This window comes from Impatiens glandulifera, chromosome 4 (genome assembly GCF_907164915.1).
Source record: "Impatiens glandulifera chromosome 4, dImpGla2.1, whole genome shotgun sequence".
Lineage (NCBI taxonomy): Eukaryota > Viridiplantae > Streptophyta > Magnoliopsida > Ericales > Balsaminaceae > Impatiens > Impatiens glandulifera.
The window spans coordinates 41,288,387-41,307,654 of NC_061865.1; the positions used below are offsets into that span (position 1 = coordinate 41,288,387).

The 19,268-nt window shown below is 31.4% G+C and overlaps 1 protein-coding gene across 1 annotated transcript; it reads left to right on the plus strand.

Moving 5' to 3' along the window:
- Positions 1-2,853: 2,853 nt before the first annotated feature.
- Positions 2,854-3,183, plus strand: LOC124935138. The gene has a single exon (XM_047475595.1). It carries the CDS (start codon positions 2,854-2,856, stop codon positions 3,181-3,183), a length of 330 nt encoding a protein of 109 aa, XP_047331551.1.
- The last annotated feature ends 16,085 nt before the right edge of the window (positions 3,184-19,268 follow it).

Sequence of the window (19,268 nt, forward strand, 5' to 3'; positions counted from 1 at the left end):
CCATCAACCATTCTTAAGTAAAAGAGTCTTTTTATTAAGTGTACCTTGTTGTTAGCAGATGGTTTCTCATACATATCAGAAAGAGCTTTCATCAGACCCATGGTGGTCTTCTCCTTTGCTACATTGTGAGCAACCGTCTTGGCTAGCGTCAATCGGACAACTCCCAAAACCTGTCTATCAAGAAGTTTCCATTCAGCTTCATCCATCTTCTCTGGTTTCTCACTCAAAGGAACATGAAGCTTCTTTCCATAGAGATAATCTTCAATCTACATTCTCCAGAAGGTATAATCTGTCCCATCAAATCTTCCAATCCCATGTCCTATACTGTTCTCACTTGCCATCAATTCCAATGCTCAGATTTAGCCTAACCTCGCTCTGATACCAGTTGTTAGGATTTGTATCTCCCAAATCCGACCTGCTTGAAAACAATCTGTAAAAAACACAAGAAAGAAGAACACAAGAATACATAGATTTATAGTGGTTCACTCAAATTGAGCTACATCCACTTGAGCCACCATCAGATTTCACTATGAAGAGGAAAAATGAATACAGAGTTTTGCCTCACACTTTATCTTTCTAAAATTCTGTCTTAACAATGTAAACCCTTAATAATTACATATTTATAGGGTAAACATTCAGGTAATAAACCTAAATAACTTTGGTTAGGCTCAAGCCCAAAACTAAAAAGAAAACCCAATAAACTGTAATTAACAATGTAGAGTTTATTATAAGTGTAGGTTTCATAACTCAACATGGATCAACTTAGACTTGTTTAGGTTTACCATCAAGACGAATTTTTGTAAGACAAGGAAGTAGTTTCAGTGGAAAATGTCATTCTTCCATTAGGAATTGAATCGTTAGTCTTGTGGCTACTTAAAGAGGGTGAATGATCAACTAATTTGGTTTTGCACGCTTGTAAAATATGATATCCCGATCGACAAACACGAATCGATTGAAAATCATTTTCAATCACTTTGCTAAGTGTGCAGAAGGGCTTAGCAAATGATGCGTACTTGGTTTTTTCTGAAAGTCGCCGTCTAATTTTTTTATATGAGGAATTAAGAAATAAAAATTAAAAAATTAATTTGGGTTCGGTTCTTGGTTAAGTGTGCGGAAGGGCCTCAACGCTTTGCCCCACAACGTCCGCTCAAATGAGCATTTTTAACTTCAAAAATTTTGGTCTTTAAGAAAACACGACATTTTACCAATTTTAAAATTAAATAAAGTCCATCCTAACTGCATGCATCTAAATACCACTTATGCCATATTCTAAATCTATCGGATTACTTCCGATCTGTTCCCACAAGTGTCGGAAAAATAAACGTAGATCTTGAGTAGAAATGATATTTGTATAGTATGAACGAAGAAGAGACAAGAACTTGAAATTATTCTAAATTTTTTGATCAACATACCAAATTGTGAGGTTTTATTTCAGAATCGTGCATATATTTTAATTTTATTTTTTTGACAAATAGAATGCAAGTAATTATTATTGCAATCAAGCTAAAATGATAAAATTCTACCAAAAAAATACCTAAAATTATTGCATTTGCACAATCCAGTAGGAGAAAAATATGAGGAATAATTTATATTTTTTTTTTGAAATTTAATAAAATATTCTAATGCTTAAATAATTAAAATGAATAGACATATAACTGACTCAATCAAACGGGTAAATAATATTTCATCCAAACATCATGTCTAAGAATCTATGTATGTATTTCCTCTCTTGTATTTCATGTGTTAAGAACAAATATTATAATCTAGTGCATTATAGTTTATGATCTAATTTTAAGTAGAAAATTATTTCTAATAATTGGTATCAGAGCAGAGCCGGTTTGAATTTAGGGAAAATAAATCATTATAATGTTTGAAGTTTATAAAAATAAATCATTATAATGTTTGAAGTTTATTGAGATAATTAATGACTAATACTAATTAACAGATTGGTTGAAATCCTAATTTGATAACGTTATGTGTTGTAAGTTAAAACCGTATAACACACTTATTAATATATATATATATATATATTTGTTAAAAAGTTATATAATTTTTAATTTTTATTTTAAAAGAAATAATTTTATTTAATTTTTTATTATTATAAAAGGATTCAGTAAAATAATATTTTTTGGAAATAATATTATTCAATTTTTAGGAAATAATATTATTCAGATTTTTAGGAAATAATATTATTTAATTATTTTATTGGAAAATAAATTTTTAAGGAAAATAAAATTTTAATATACAATTAGATTTCAGTAAATAATATTTATTTCGTTAAAATCAATATATGAAATGTCCAAATCTTTTAATTTTTATTCAGATTTTAATATGATTCTATAATTTAGCGTACTGTTCCTTTTTTAAATTAATTAAGTTAAATCATGATCTCGTCAATGTAATTTCTCAAATTAGTTTTTAAGTTTGAATTTTGAATGTTTGTAACAGTGAAATTTTATGTGACTATATAATCGGTCCAAAGGAAGATTATTAGTTGACCGAAATTCATAATTATCTGTGATAATAAACACATAACATTGTAAGGATTTATATTAGAATATCAAATCAATCCAAAGAAGGGTTTGTTATTCGTCATGCATTATTGTTAGTGTTTGATTATTGCAACAAGATATGACTAGCAATTAAATTTCATTGTCGAAAGACTTGAATTGGTTGGTGCAATATATATTTGGATGGGATTTGTTGATTATTTTGAATTTGTTTGAAAGAATTGAGCATGTTAGTTATAGTTTAAATTATGTTCTCTTTTCACCTAATGTTGCAAATATTCATGCCAACTTAAGTTCAGTCTCAATCCTTAATGGTTCCAACTTTAAAGATTGGAAGGAGAATATGCAGATACTTCTCGGATGTATGGACACGAATCTTGCGATAGAGACAGAGAAACCCACTACTCTTACAGTTATTAGCTCTTCCGAAGAGAAGGCTAAATTTGAGAAAGGGGATCGCTCTAACTGCATGAGTCTTATGATCATAAAATGTGCAATTCCGGAGGTGTTCAGGGGGACTATGTCCGAGGACACCACAAATGCTAAAGATTACTTTGCAGAAATAGAAAAGTGCTTTGTTAAAAGCGATAAGGCTAAATCAAGCACTATTCTTAAGATCTTGATTTCAATGAGGTATAAGGAAAATGGTAATATAAGGGAGTACATGATGTAGATGTCTAATCTTGCATAGAAACTTAAAGCATTAAAGCTTGATTTGCCTGAGAATTTACTTGTGCATATCATTCTGATTTCTCTCCCGTTTCAATTCAACCACTATAAGGTAAGTTTTAACTTTCAGAAGGAAACGTTGAACTTGAATGAACTAATTTCTCATTGTGTTCAAAAGGAAGAGAGATTGAAGCAAGAAAAGATAAAAAAAATCTAATCTGGAAAGCACCTCTAGGGATAAGGGCAAGAAAAGGAAGAATAGGGATGCTGCTCAGGGTCCAAATACAAAGTAAAATGTTAAAAATGACAGTTTCTTTTACAATAAGGTTGGACATCTAAAGAAGGATTGTACTAAATATCATGCATAGCGAGAAAAAATGTACATTTCTTAATTTGGTTTGGTCTGAAGTTAGTTTAGCATCAGTACATGAGAATACTTGGTTGTTAAACTCTGGTGCTACTACTAACCTCATTATTTCAATACAGGGTTGACTGAGCTACCGAAAGACAAGTGATGCTGAAAGACGTATCTTTGTGGGCGATGGAAAATCGGTAAAAGTTGAAGTGATTAGGCACTTTAGATTGTTTCTTAGTTCTTGTTTCTATTTAGAATTAAATGATACTTTTATTGTTCCTTCATTTAAACAAAATTTGGTTTCTATTCGTTATTTGGACAAACATGGTTATTCTAGTTTATTTGGAAATGGTCAATTTATGTTATCTATTGGTACTTCGGATGTTGGAACTGATTCACTAATGCATTATGATAATATTTATTTACTTGATACAATTGCTTCATATAATGAAACCCTAAATGTGTAATCAAAAGGTACAAAACGAAAGCTAAATAATAATAATTTGGTTACCTTGTGGCACAAACGCTTAGGTCACTCTCTAGAAATAAAGTTGAACGTCTTGTGTCAAATGAGATTCTAAATTCCATTGATTTTATGGACTTTAATATATGTATTGAATGTGTTAAAGGAAAAAAAACCAAAGATAGAAAACTAAATGCGTATAGAGCTACATAAGTCCTTAAGTTGATACATACGAATGTATGTGGGGCGTTTCCGACTCCATCTTGGAATAGTAAGCGCTATTTCGTATCATTCATAGACGATTTCTCTAGATATGCATAGATTTTTCTTATTCAATAAAATGCTCAAACATTGGATGTGTTCAAGTCATTTAAGGTTGAAGTTGAAAATCAATTCAATAGAAAGATAAAGAAAGTTAAATCCGATTGTGGTGGTGAATACTACGGTCCGTATGACGGATCTGGTGAACAACGTCCAGGCCCTTTCGCTAAATACCTAGAGGAGTGTGGTATCGTTCCATAATACACCATGTCGGGTTCTTCAAGCATGAATGGTGTATCAGAAAGACATAGTTTACAAGATATGGCGAGGATTATGGTTAGCCATTCATTTTTACCAAAGTCACTCTAGGGTGAAGCACCAAAGACTGTAACATACATTTTGAATAGAGTTTCAATAAAATTAACGACTAAAACCCCTTATGAGCTTTGGTTAGGGCAAAAACCCAGTCTAAAGAATTTTCATGATTGGGAATGTCTAGTGGAGGCAAGGCCTTATAAACTCGATATGAATAAATTGGACCCCAAAACAATTAGTAGTTAATTTATTGTCTATTCTAAACGATGAATGGGCTATAAACTTTATGATCCCAACTTAAAGTCAATTTTCGAGACATGTATAACTGTATTCTTTGAGAATGTTGAGTTTGGGGGTGAAGAATCAATGTCTTTGAGAAAGAGTCAACTTCTAATTTGGTTAATGAGGAGTTGACTTCTATTTCGATTTATATGGACAATGATCATGATTCTCATCTGGTCACTGAAAATATTAGAATAATTCTAGAAAATCAAAACGATGTTGATCTCCTAGAGGTACAAACTCAAAAACCTCAATAAGAAAGTATTATTGATAAACAAGTGTCATTGCGGCGATCCACAAGAGTAAGGAGAAGTACTATGTTAGATGAATATGCATTTATTCAGAAACATGAGGATAATCTTGAAATTATGGAAGATGATCCAATCAACTTTCGTCAAGTTATAGATAGTTCTAATTCAGAAAAGTGGATTGATGCAATGAATGAAGACTATAAATCTATTACAAGACAATAAAGTTTGAGAACTTGTCCCATTACTAGAAGGGGTGAAACATGTTGGCTGTAAATGGATTTTTAAAACCAAACATGATTCTAAAGTTAATGTGGAAAATATAAATCACATCTTGTGGCAAAAGGATTTACTCAAAAATACGGGATTGACTATAAAGAGATATTTTCTCTGGTTTCAACTAAAGACTATTTTAGAACAAACATGGCACTTGTTGCACATTTTGATATGGAGCTACATCATATGGATGTAAAGACAACATTTCTCAATGGAGAAATTGATGAAACTATTTATATGATACAACCAAAAATCTTTGTGTTTGGAGATTCAAAGAATATGGTTTTCAAATTAAAGAAATCCATCTATGGGCTTAAGAAAGCGTATCGTCAGTGGTACCATAAATTTTATGAGGTAATTCTCTCATTTGGTTTTGGAGGGAATTTAATTAATGATTATGTGTATCACAAATTCAGTGGGAGTAAACATATATATATATATAATTAATTTTATATGTTGATGACATTTTGTTTGACTCGAATGATATAGGATTAATGCACCAAACTAAGACTTTTCTGCCTAGAAATTTCGAGATGAAAGATCTTGGTGAGACCTCATTTGTATTAGAGATCCAAATACATCAAGATCGTTCTCGAGGAGTTCTTTGATTATCATAGATGAGCTATATCGATAAAGTACTTAAGAGATATGGCATGCAAGATTATAAATTAGGAAGCACTCCGGTTACTAAGAGAGACAAATTTAGTCTTCAACAATGCCCTAAAGAAAATCAGGAAATTTAAGAAATGTAAAAGATTCCATATGCTTCGACAGTTGGAAGTCTAATATATGCTCAGGTTTGTACGCGTCTAGACATTACGTACATAGTTGATGTATTAGGAAGATATTTGAGCAACCCAGGTTTGGAACACTAGAAGACAACTAAACGGGTTATGAGATATCTAAAGAGAACTAGAAGTTATACGCTCACATATCGTAGGTCGGATAATCTTCAAATCATTGAATATTCTGACTCTAATTTTGCAGGATGCCAAGATAGTTTAAGATTCACTTCGGGCTATGTATTTCTATTGTTTGGTGGAGTTATCTCTTAGATGAGTTCAAAACAAGGACATACAGATTCCTCCACCATGGAAGCATAATTTGTAGCATGTTATAAGGCATCAAATCAAGCAATATGGATAAAGAACTTTGTCACTAAGTTGCGCATTCTCGAAGGGATTGAAAAACCCATTAAGTTATTTTGTAATAATAAATTAGCTTTGTTATATTCGAACAACAATACGAGCTCGATTAAGTCAAAACATATAGATATAAAGTTCTTAGTTGTGAAAGAAAGGGTACAAAGTGGTCAGATTTCTTTAGATCACTTGGGTTCAAACTCCATGCTAGTTAGACCTCCTAACAAAGGGTTTGTCGCCTAATATCTTTCTTGAGCACACTAGTAACACGAGTGTTTTAGAGATGGATGATCTCTAGGTTAAGTGAAAGTTTGTAAATTTAATTATCTTTCAGTTTATTTTATAGGTAATTATGTATTCAGTTTTTGATCAGATAAAGTATTGACATAAATAGATCACCTTGCATTTAATTTTTTATGCCTTAAATTTATGATTGATCTATGTCATTTTTTCATATTGATATTTATGACCATTGAAGGTTTAATTGTGATTGATACAACGAAAACTACCTTGATCCTACATTATTGTGACTAATGAACGAGATTGTTAATGTTCTCAGAATCAATGACAATATTGCGCACAATAAGGGTATATTATTCATTTTAAATATATATGTCTAGTAGGAGATTGTTAGAATTTAATGAGACATTTATATATTTAAATGGATATATATGGTCATTGAATATAATAAGTCAATATTATATGATCTAGGGTTATTTGGGATTTGACTTAAGGTAAGGACATTATTGTCATGAATGTTAAACTGTGGACACCTTGCAGTATTTCTAATTTGATGAGGGGCCAAATTAGAAATTAACATTATGTTATTAATAAGACAGTTATTAATAATGCGGTTATGGTCCCCAATATAGGCAGAAGAGAATATAAAGGGAATAAAGTCGTGGATAAAATATGAAGATTATTTTATTTTATCTCTCTCGATCCCCATCATTAGAGAATTAAGGAAACTAAGGATTTCTTCCCTTTTGGAAGACCATTTTATCCAAACATCATGTCTAAGGATCCATATATGTATTTCACTATTTTCTTTCATATGTCATGAGCAAGTATTATGATCTAAGGCATTACAGTTTATGATTTAGTTTTAAGTAGAAAATTATTTCCAACACATCCCACATGGTGCTCCGTAGACTTGTCACTCATCGGTTGAAGTTAATGTAGTTGCACCCACCATAACTAGCTTGCGAGACTCTTCCTAGTTGATAGATTATGAATGACGAGCATATGGTTCCTACACATAACTAATACTCAGGTCGGCATTTTGGTAGGTCGTGGGTGCACAATGGAGAGTGTCTCTATTTGGCTCTTATGTCTTACGTCGAGCTTTTGAAGGTTCTCCTACTTGACATAAGATGAATGATGATTTAGTGCCGGTACATAATTGATCCTTATCGTGTTGTGAATATTTCGGTATGTGGTTCACCCGTTTTAGTGCACCATAACATCGCCTATTACTAGTTGAACACAAACTATCTTTAACGCCTCATAAAGTGTTTCCCCTATCTTTAAACGCATTTCTTGGAAAATTGATAAAAAAAAATGACGTGTTTTAGATCATGCACCATTGTAGTTGGCTTCGTTGTAGTCATTTTGGTAACTCGAACTAGTTGTTTAGTGCATCGTAGTATTTGTGGTGGTCGAGTGAATGCAAGCTTCCCATGGTCTTCCTTTGTAGTTGATGGTGGGATGAAGAACTTGAAGAATGGAGGACCCTTGAAGCTGATTCCGTGACATTGATAAAGAGGGAAGCTCCCGTGCATGCATGAAGCATCCATCGCTAGGTCTTGTTTGAATGGTCATTTTGGGATTAGGCCCTATTTAAACCTTTTTCTTTTTCTCAAATTCCTAGAAAATAAAACAAACAATAACATGTTAGTGATTTAATACACTTGATCATTTATTATTCGTTTATTTTTATATTTTCGGGATTTATTTTTATAAAATGTATGGATTCTAACTAATATAGAAACTGGTCGATATAGTTCGATTTTCGAATCAATTATTTATTCTCAATCTTGTGCAATGAGTCCATCATAGAAATTTATTCAATAATTTGGTTGGTTAGAGATTTTTTAAAGTTATAAATTTAGGTGTCAAGATGAGTGTCTATAGAATGTCTCTCTTTGATAAAGTTTAGATAAACACTTCTATTTAGTAAAATGTGTGTTCAAATTTAATAAATTGATACGAATTTGTAACACCAAATCTATAATATTTTCTTGGACTTATTTTTATTTATTAACACTACGTAATAAAAGGGATAAAGATATACATGTTGAGACCCACTTTTCTAATGCTTCGTTGTGTCTCACGATTCAAAGGATTCAATGCCTGATAGTAACATGCAAACTAGTGACTATCCTTTGTTGAGCTGTGATATATCGAGATATCGGTTTTTAATGGCCAATCCAATGACCATCCAGGGCGATGCTCCTGTGTTGCACGATCTATGGGACATGAATACTACTAATACTTTTAAAATTATTGGGTATCTTCAGCGTCGTTTCTAACCGGTAATGTTTAAGGTATCACTTTCTAATGGTCAATATAAAAGTCATCTAGGGCGATGCTCTCATTTTGCACGATCTAGGGGACCCAAATATTGATTACAAATTTTAAATGGATTGTTATCTTCAACGTCGATTCTAATAGGCGATGTTCCCATTTTGCACGATCTAGGGGACCCAAATATTGATTACAAATTTTAAATGGATTGTTATCTTCAACGTCGATTCTAATAGGCGATGTTCCCATTTTGCACGATTTAAGGGACCCAAATATCTATAACACTTCCCAAATTGATGGTTATATTCGACATTGTTTCTAACTAGTGATGTTTAAAGTATCGCTTTCTAATGATCAATCCAATGGCCATATGTGGCGATGTTTCCATGTTGCAATATCTAGGGGTCTCAAATATTGATAACACTTTCAAAACTAAAGGTTGTCTTCGATGACGTTTCTGATCGACAATGTTTAGAGTATCGGTTTCTAATGGCCAATCCAATGGTCATCTAGGGAGATGTTCCTAAGCTGGACAATCAAGAGGACCCAAATACTAATAATGCTTTCAAAACTAATGTCTATCTTCGGTGTCGTTTCAAATCAACTAAAATTACTTTTCACTCAATATTTCTTCATAGCGACGATCTCATGAAGATGTAGACCTATCTCATGTCTTACTCATTTCATGACAATGTTGGTTGTTTTCATGATTTTCGCTTTTTTTCATGCTCTTAGATTAATGTTCATTCCTAGAAACCATCTAATGAAGATGTAGACTTGTCTCATGCTTACTCATTATTGGTGACATTCACATGGCGATGTTAGTCATTTTAATGGTTTTACCTCTTTTCATTTGTCCTTGGACTACGAGACATGCCTATGGGCCAAGTCTAGGGTTTCAACGTATGATCAGGAAAACAAATTAGTATTAAAACTAGGGTTTCACCATGTAATTTCAAAAGACTCCTAGTGTTCGAATCCATGATTTCAATATATTGTTAGAATTATCCTAATTATATCCTAATTTAATGTGTGAAAAATTAAAATTGGATGCGGCGGAAGCATACCTTAATTTGATGTATCATGAATCTTCTTTTTCTTAAACTTTGCATGGATTGAACGATTCTTTAATCTCTTTCCTTGAACTTTCCTTATATGGAATGGTTCTTCCATTTGATGAGTACATCAATAGGTTTCTCTCTGTTGATGGGAACACAAAGGAGAATTGGTCTTACTTCAAATGGGGACCATTACCGTTACATATAACTAATATTATGTTTGTTATTATAGTTAGGTTATTTCTAATTCAGCCCCTTCATAAAATTAGAAATGCCACTCATGTATCATCACTTTATATTCATGACAAATACACCCATAAGCCATAAACTTAATCACATTATATCACATTATTTATGCTTATATTAAATATGACATTTGCACAATTATTTATTATAATAGTGACCCTAAAAATTCCAACAATCTCCCACGTATGTACAAAAATAAATGTATCAACCATAATGCGCCTGAAGTTTAATTTCAACTCAATCATATGTTGTATAAACAATTTTATCAATTAATTATATCAATATAGGACCAAAGAGCTCGTCGTTGTATTTAAGCACAAATAGACCCAATAATGATCACATAAATCAATACAATTAATTGACAAATCATATCATGAATGTGAGGAATGAAAATTCCATACAAGGTGATCTTTTCATGTCAATTTTCAACTGGTCCTACTTGATTTTAGTGAGATCATACTTTAAACATAATTATACAAAGTGTAATGAACTGAATAATACTTAATTTCTGATTAGAATAATTTTTTTTATAAATATCTATAAAATAATTAAACTAGAAGATGTCAAAATTACAAACTCCCACTGAAGTGTTAGAGATCGTTGATCTCTATGACACACATACGAGCAATATCCTCATGAAAGATATTAGATGAGAAACCTATTGCCAAAAGGTTCATAACCATAGAGTTTGTACATATATATTTTATAGAAATCTATCTACTTTGTATCATTTCTTTCATAAAATAAACTTGATGTCAAAATCACTTAATTTGATGCCTAGTAACGTGTCATAAATTTCGCTGATATAGTGAATGACGTCATAAGTGTTTGTTTGACACTTATTCAAGAAACGATAAAACCAGCTAGAGAAAAATATTATCCGAAGTAGATTTCATACTATTTTGGCACCGCGTAATATCGGAGTTAGAATACTCAATGATCTCAAGACTATACGACTTCCAATATGTGAGCACTTAATTATAAATTCTTTTCAAATATTTCATAAAAATTGGGCTACTTAATGTCAAGCAAAGTTTGTGACAAACAAAATGTCACCCATATATAAAACCATAAATAAACGTTTACTCCCACTGAACTTGTGATACACAAATAATTAATTAAATTCACCTCAAAACCAAAAGAGAGAATTGTTATTTTGTGAAACTTATGGTATCACTAACGAGACACTTCTTTAAGTCTTTAATTTGCAAATCATATTAATTTGGTCTCTCGACACAAAGTTTTCTCATTGCACCAAATTGTTTTTCAATGTCTCTATTGAAAAACCCCTTAACATATATATGGTGAAGCTCCATATCAAAATATGCAACGAGTACTATAAATTGTCCTTAAAGAGTAATTCAATTAAACTGGATTGTCATAAAGACACTTGATTTTGAGGTTGTTGAGTTTGTACTTAATGAATTCAATCAATTGTCTTGTTACTCTTGATTTTTGAACATTATCATCAATATCAATAAAATCCTTATCAATGTCAAAAACACTTCAGATATAATTCAAATCTTCCACAATAGGAACTATTGATCTAAATCATTTTTAAAGACAAAATCATTTCTCCCCTCAAATTCAATATCCTCAAAAAAATATTGCAGTCTCGTTTAAAAAAACTATCTTTAACTTGACATAATAAAAAATTACAGCTCTTCATTATTTAGGATATTCAATAAAGTAGTTGTTCATAATTTATAAACATAAGTAACAACTAAATTCAAATAATGATTTATCCCATCTCAAAATACTTAATACAACATTAATATCAAGTCTTTGGACAATAATATTAATTACTAATAGTATTTTGGTGTAATGATCAAACATTAATAATAAGACATGTCAAATAATCAATCTATCTTAGGATGGTTTAATTATTCACATGAATAAGACTAATTATTACATGTTCATCATCACAAGTATTATTAATGCAATTCTGTCAATTAATTATCAGATTTTGGACCAAATAATATAATCACATGAATTACACAATACTACCATTCAAAATTGTCTTAAATTAATTTCAACAAATATGGTCACTTTAGTGATTATTTGTATTAATCAATACAATTCAAATAATGAACAATAATATCATTATTTTAAATTTACATTTAAATGTCATATTATTTTATAACCCAAATCAATAATATATATTTTTTTTCCAAAGAGACATGTAATTTATTTTATTATAAAAAATAAAATTATACTATAAGTCAAATCATACTTCTTGAATTTGAAATTTGTAATGTGTCATATTAATTAAATTAAATAATAAATCATCAAGATTTATTTAACCAAATTTCAAATATTCTTATTACCGAAATCCAATTATTCATTAATTTATTAATAATCATCAACCTTAATCTTTTAATCCTAAAATAAAAGATATAATTAATTTTTTTTTATTATATATTGATTTATATATACTTAACAATAAAATTATTCCTTAATTCTCTCTTTAAATTTATAATATATATATATATATATATATATATATATATATATATATATATATATATTATATCAAACCTTTAACAACAAATATTCCCAACTGTATGGATATTTAATTATATCCAATAAAACAGAGAATTCCTCTTAAGGTCTAAATATTCAAAAATTGAGGAACTTGAATATCTTTATATTCCGTACTCAATTATTTCATATTACCAAAAATTAATATATCTATATATATATAATGATGGTAGAGAATTCAAATATCCTTAATCTATCGTCAATAAAATTTAATTTTAATTCAGAATATATGAATATATGATTCTTTTGATTAAATTTTTTATATCTAACATATATATATTCTTCATCAAATTAATTTTTGATAGACAAAATCAATATATATTCCTAATAATATTATGGTTTGAAATTATAAAAACCAATATATATAATCGAAAACATCATTTAAAAAGATTCTAAATATCACTAAATCATGAGATAATTCAATTATCTTTTCGTATCAATCTTCACTCTTCATGATAACGTTATATAATATAATATAAAGATATATCAATCTTCATTAAAAGATAAATATATATATATATATATATAATCCAATTTATTCAAATATAATATATATATATATATTCTTAATAATATTATCATAATCAATATATATTCCTAATAATATTGATATGATTTGAAATTGTCAAAAGATATTATTTGAAATTATCATAAATCCATAATATATCTTATGATATCAATTATTAAAATTATCCTAATTATATCCTAATTTAATGTTTAATGTGTGAGAAATTAAAACTGAATGAAGCGTAAGCGTATCTTAATTTGATGAATCATGATTGAACTTTTCTTATATGGAATGATTTTCCACAATATATTTCTCTCTCTGTTGATGGGAAGAGAATTGGTCGTACTTCAAATGAGGACCATTACCGTTACATATAACTAACATTAAGTTAGTTATTATAATTATGTTATTTCTAATTCATCCCCTTCATAAAATTAGAAATGACACTTAGGTATCCTCACTTTATATTCATGACAAATACACCCATAAGCCATAAACTTAATCACATTAGATCACATTATTTTGGCTTATATTAAATCTGACATTTGCACAATTATTTATTATTCTAGTGACCCTAAAAGTTCCAACATATATGACACGAAAAACTACTTCGTGACGAAACTAGGATTTCTACATGTCGTTTTGTAAAAAGACCTTATTGTTCAGAACTAGGTTATTAGTTTATGACTTGGAAAACTATCATGTGTTTGAATATAATGTGTCAGCATGTCATCTTATAAAAAAAACACCTAGTGTTCGAAACAATGCTTTTAATGTATTACTTGGAAAACTTCCTAGTGTTCGAAGCTAAGGTTTCAACATGTCAATTTATAAACAAAAGGCACCTAGTGTTCGAAACTATGTCAGAAAAGGAACCTAGTAAAACCAACATCAAAGACAAAAAACATGTTACGTTAGAAAACAAATAAAAATAAAAGCTAACAATGCTTGGGGTGCACACATCTTTTCTAGATATTTTCCTAAATTCGTCCAAGGTCATCTTTCCATGATCTAAATGTGTGACTCTATAATTATTGATCTTGCCTAGCTTTATTAGTTAACTAGGGTTTGACTCAACTTTTATCCAACAAAGAGTTACCATAAACTAAAAAGTACAATAATTTGGCTTTGGACCCGACAAAGGGTTAACTTTCAATATAAGCTAAAAGTACACTAGAATGGCGGTGACCTAGCTAGGGTAATCTTTTGACATAAGCTATAATGTGATAATTTGTCATTGACCCGACTAGAGTTTTTATCCTCATATGATCATTTTTTCTCGTGGTATGTATTTGCATGTTAGAAATTTCCATTGTCTTATGACAAAAGACTATTTAAATGCTTAGAAAACATGGATAGGGGAACCTTAATCCTAGAAGAGGTTATACAAATATGTTTTTGTTACTTTTTAAAAAGAAATTTCTAGTATGAGTTTACGAGTTTTATTTTTCTTTCCTCATGCGACTCAAGGAAACACCTAACATCTAAACTTAATTTTTAAATTTATTTCTAATTTTCACAAATCTTCAAAAACTCTTGAACAAGTTCAAGTGCGGAATAGTTTGTTGGATTTGAAGCTCCAGACAGATGAATGCAAATGGAAGAAAGTAAAGAACACATGGAGTTTTATGGATGTTCGGAGATAAAACTCCTACGTCACCCCTTCTTCCTCAACATGAAGGATAATAACTAGAAGACTTTGATCAGTATAGAACACACTACATAAACCCAGTCAGAAACCACAGGACATAACAACTGTCTTCTTCTTAACTTCTAGATAACTCTCCATTGAACATAACAACCTCTTTTCAACTTACAACACTGAAGTTTCACACAGAAAGAATAGTGAATGAATTATAAAGTAATCACACGGTGAGTAGTTAATTCACACTTAAGCTTGAGAGAGATTAAGCAATTAGATAGCAAGCAAGCGATTGGGAGCTAAGTTCCGGGGCCCTCTTCGTTCGTTGTCCTTTAGCTTCTGTTTATACTTGAAGAGCACCAACCGTCAAATCTTCTTTGTGGACACATGTCATGTGTCCGTTGCATTGCTTCCAATAGTAGAATAGTACAGTAGATTGTTAGCATTGGGATCAGGGTCGTATAGGACTGATAGTGCGCCGAATATCTTCTAATATTGTGTTGTACTAGAGAGATACAACGTGGCAAATTTGAATGATAAATATATACGTGGAAGTCTTTCATTTTTTGAGATTAGCTGACTTGTCAGACTGCTTCCTACTAGCATCTGATCCGTTAACCTTAGAGGATGGTTTTTGTCTAAAATTCTTTGACTTTCTGTCAAATTTTAGTTTGCCAAAATTACTGGCTGCTCCCTTCCTGGGTTTCAACCGGCTTTCAGTTGGCCTTACATATATAATCTCCTTGTTTAATGTTAAGTCGTCACAGATTCAATTAGTCCCTTTATTAGTTAAACTACCCCTAACAAAGCTTATAGCCTTAAGCTTTTATTTCACTGTGTTTAACTTTTTACAAGACTTGTATGGGTTGGCATTGTCAAATCTTAAACCGAATTTGCATCCGGCAGGCCTCAACAAACTCATTTTTTGTCTGATTGCATCTCCAGACGTCATCCAAGAACTGACCACAGAAGTTAAACGTTGATTTTCAGAAGAAAGAGTTTGAACCTTTTCCTTGAACTTCTCATTCTTAGATGTGAGCTCAATCATTTTGTTTTCAAAATCTTTTGGTTTAGAAGTTTGAGATGAAGAGATGTTAACAATTTCATTTTTTAATCTCATCTCATTAAGAAAATCTGACAACTTCCTCTACTCAATGATCATGTCATTAAGTGTAGTAGTTAAGTCATCTCTTGTGAAATATTCAGAGAAGAAGTCAAATACCTCAGATTCTTCCTCTTTCATGAAGCAGGTAGCGTCTTCATCATCGTTATCGTTGGATGATGAATCATCTAGGTCACTTTGGACCCACTTGGGTTTGCTATTAGTAGCCATGAGAGCCTTCAACTCTTTCTTGTTCTTCTTCTCATCTCGTTTTGGTTTCCTGCATTTCGCCTTGAAGTGTCCTAGTTTATCTCAACTAAAACATTTCAAGTTAGCCTTATAATTATTCTTATCATTATTGTTGTTATTTAAAGAGCTTGAGTTAGGATTACTATTCTTCATGAATTTGCCGTATTTCTTCACAAAGAGAGACAAGGCGTCGCTGTTGATCTGCTCGACAATAGTCTCACAGTAGTGCTAGCAGGTGGCTCCTCAGTAGTCACCAGCGCCTTGGTAGAGATGGTAGATGTGGAAGGCTCCTCTTCGTTCCAAGAGTTTATTTCAAACTCATAGGCCTTTAGACTGGCTAACAAACCATAGAGCTCCATCTGGTTGAGGTCTTTAGATTCCCTCATCGTCATCGTCTTAATATCCCACTCTCTGGGCAGAGCACGCATGACTTTGATTGCAACTTCTTTGTTGTTGTAAGTTTTGCCCAAAGTGGAGAGAGTAATGATGATTATACTGAATCTCTCATCAAACTCAATCATCGCTTCTCCAGGATGCATCTTGATGTTATCAAACTGCTATGTGGAAATCATGTGTTTGTTTTCTTTAGTTTACTCGTTGCCCTCACACAGTTGAGTCAGCCTCTCCCAAATTATTTTGGGAGTGGGGCATGTGATGATTTTGTTGAACATGTCATCATCCAATGTCTTGTAGAGAATGTCTTTTTCCATGTTCTCAAGTTTGTTCTTCCTCTTATCTTCATTGGTCCATTCAGATCTCAGTTTCTCAATCTTTATCGGACCACCGGTGATGACATGACACATGTCATCATCTATGGTAGATAGATGAGCTTGCACTCTCACCTTCTATCCGGTGTAGTTTTCCTTAGAGAACATGGAAACCTTGTTGATGACAGCCATACACATAATTCATGAAATTGGTGATGCTTGAAAATAGAAAACAAGACTCTAATACCACTTGTTAGGTTCGGTGTTGACAATATAGACTAGGGTCTGACTATTATGAACAATTTACAAACTTCGATTCGATTTTAACTCTGTTAGAAGTTAAAATCTATTTCTATTCTTCACAAATCTTCACAAACTCTTGAACAAGTTCAAGTGCAGAACAATTTGTTGGATTTGAAACTTTAGACAGATGAATGCAAATAGCATAAAGTAAAGAACACTTGGAGTTTTATGGATGTTCGGAGATAAAACTTTTACGTCACCCCTTCTTCCTATACATGAAAGATATTCACTAGATGACTTTGATCAGTATAAACACACTACACAAACCAGTTAGAAACTACATGACTTAATAACTGCTTGCTTCTAAGCTTCTAGCTAACTCTCTATTGAACAGAACAACCTCTGTTCAACTTACAGCACTGAAGTTTCACACAGAAAGAACAATGAATGAATTACAGAGTAATCACACAGTGAGTAGTTAATTCACACTTAAGCTTGAGAGAGATTAAGCAATTAGATATCAAGCAAGTGATTTAGAGATAAGTTTTAGGGCCCTCTTCATCCATTGTCTTTGAACTTCTATTTATACTCGAAGAGCAATAACAGTCGAATAATCTTTGTAGACACGTGTCATGTGTCCGTTGAACGACCACCAATAGTACAATAGTACAGCAGATTGTGAGCATTGAGATCGTGGTCGTACAAGACTGATAGTGCGCCGAATATCCTCTAATATTGTGTTGTACTAGAGAGATACAACATGAGCAATTTAAATGATAAATGCATACGTGGAAGTCTTTCATTTGTCGAGATTAGCTGGCTTGTCCGACTGCTGATAATGAACACAACAGACGAGCTGAGTAGAGAGACAGACGCTCCTTCAGACGTCTGATCAAGTCGGAAGACGTCTAATTGCGCTTCTTCATTAGACGTCTATCTGCGCTTTGGACGACACATAAGTTTTTTTTTTCTTTTTTTTTGGGCATATGTAGTATATTTGACATAATCGGTACACACGAGTTTTAAGATAATGTCTTGATGTGCTACGAGTGGTGATTTGAATGTCTCAATCTTAATACTTTGTTCATTTTATTTAGCCTCGTGTCCTAAATTAATCATTTTTTCTCTTTATTTTTGGGAAGCAAGATACATTTCCTAGTCCACGCGGTGTAAAACAGATCTCTATCCTATCCACGAGCGTCCTTTGAATTTTAAGATCTCTTGACAATTATGAGACACGACAGAGAATACAATCGAATAAATATTTTCATCAATTTTTTGGGAAATCATTGAGTTCCTTTTAAAATGGGCATTGGTTTGAACAAATTCATCCTAATGCCTACTCTTTTCATGTTTCATTAATCTCTTTTTGATTTTTGCATAACAAGAGATCACAATCGTTTTTTCATTCTTAAAACAAATTGTGATGCTTTTGACCGAGCCAAAGGACTAAATTGCCTACCTATCCTCTTTTGGTGAGATCATCTCCCAATGTAGTTTTGGTGCATAGAAAAAATAGTCTAGAAAATGTTCCTAGTATTAACATAAAAGTTTTTTTGGATAATTATTATTTTTTTTTTGTTAATATAAATGCCCTAATATTGACATAAATGTTTTGTCGGTTTTGATTTTAGATAGGAGGGATCACGAACCTTTTCTTATTTGTCAAAGTAGCGAATGTGATCCAGCATAAGAACTAGGCTATCTACATATACTTTTAGGAGAACTATGTCTAAATTAAATGTAGTTTAAATGTATAAAAATATATTCAGAAAATGTCCCTAAGTATTTTTTTTGGACAACATTATTTTAGAAGTCATTTTGGAGACATGAGATATTCAAGACACACATTCCGAAATATTTTATTTATTCACCACCTTATCATTTTTAATTGAATCAAAATAATTATTAAAATAGATGATCAG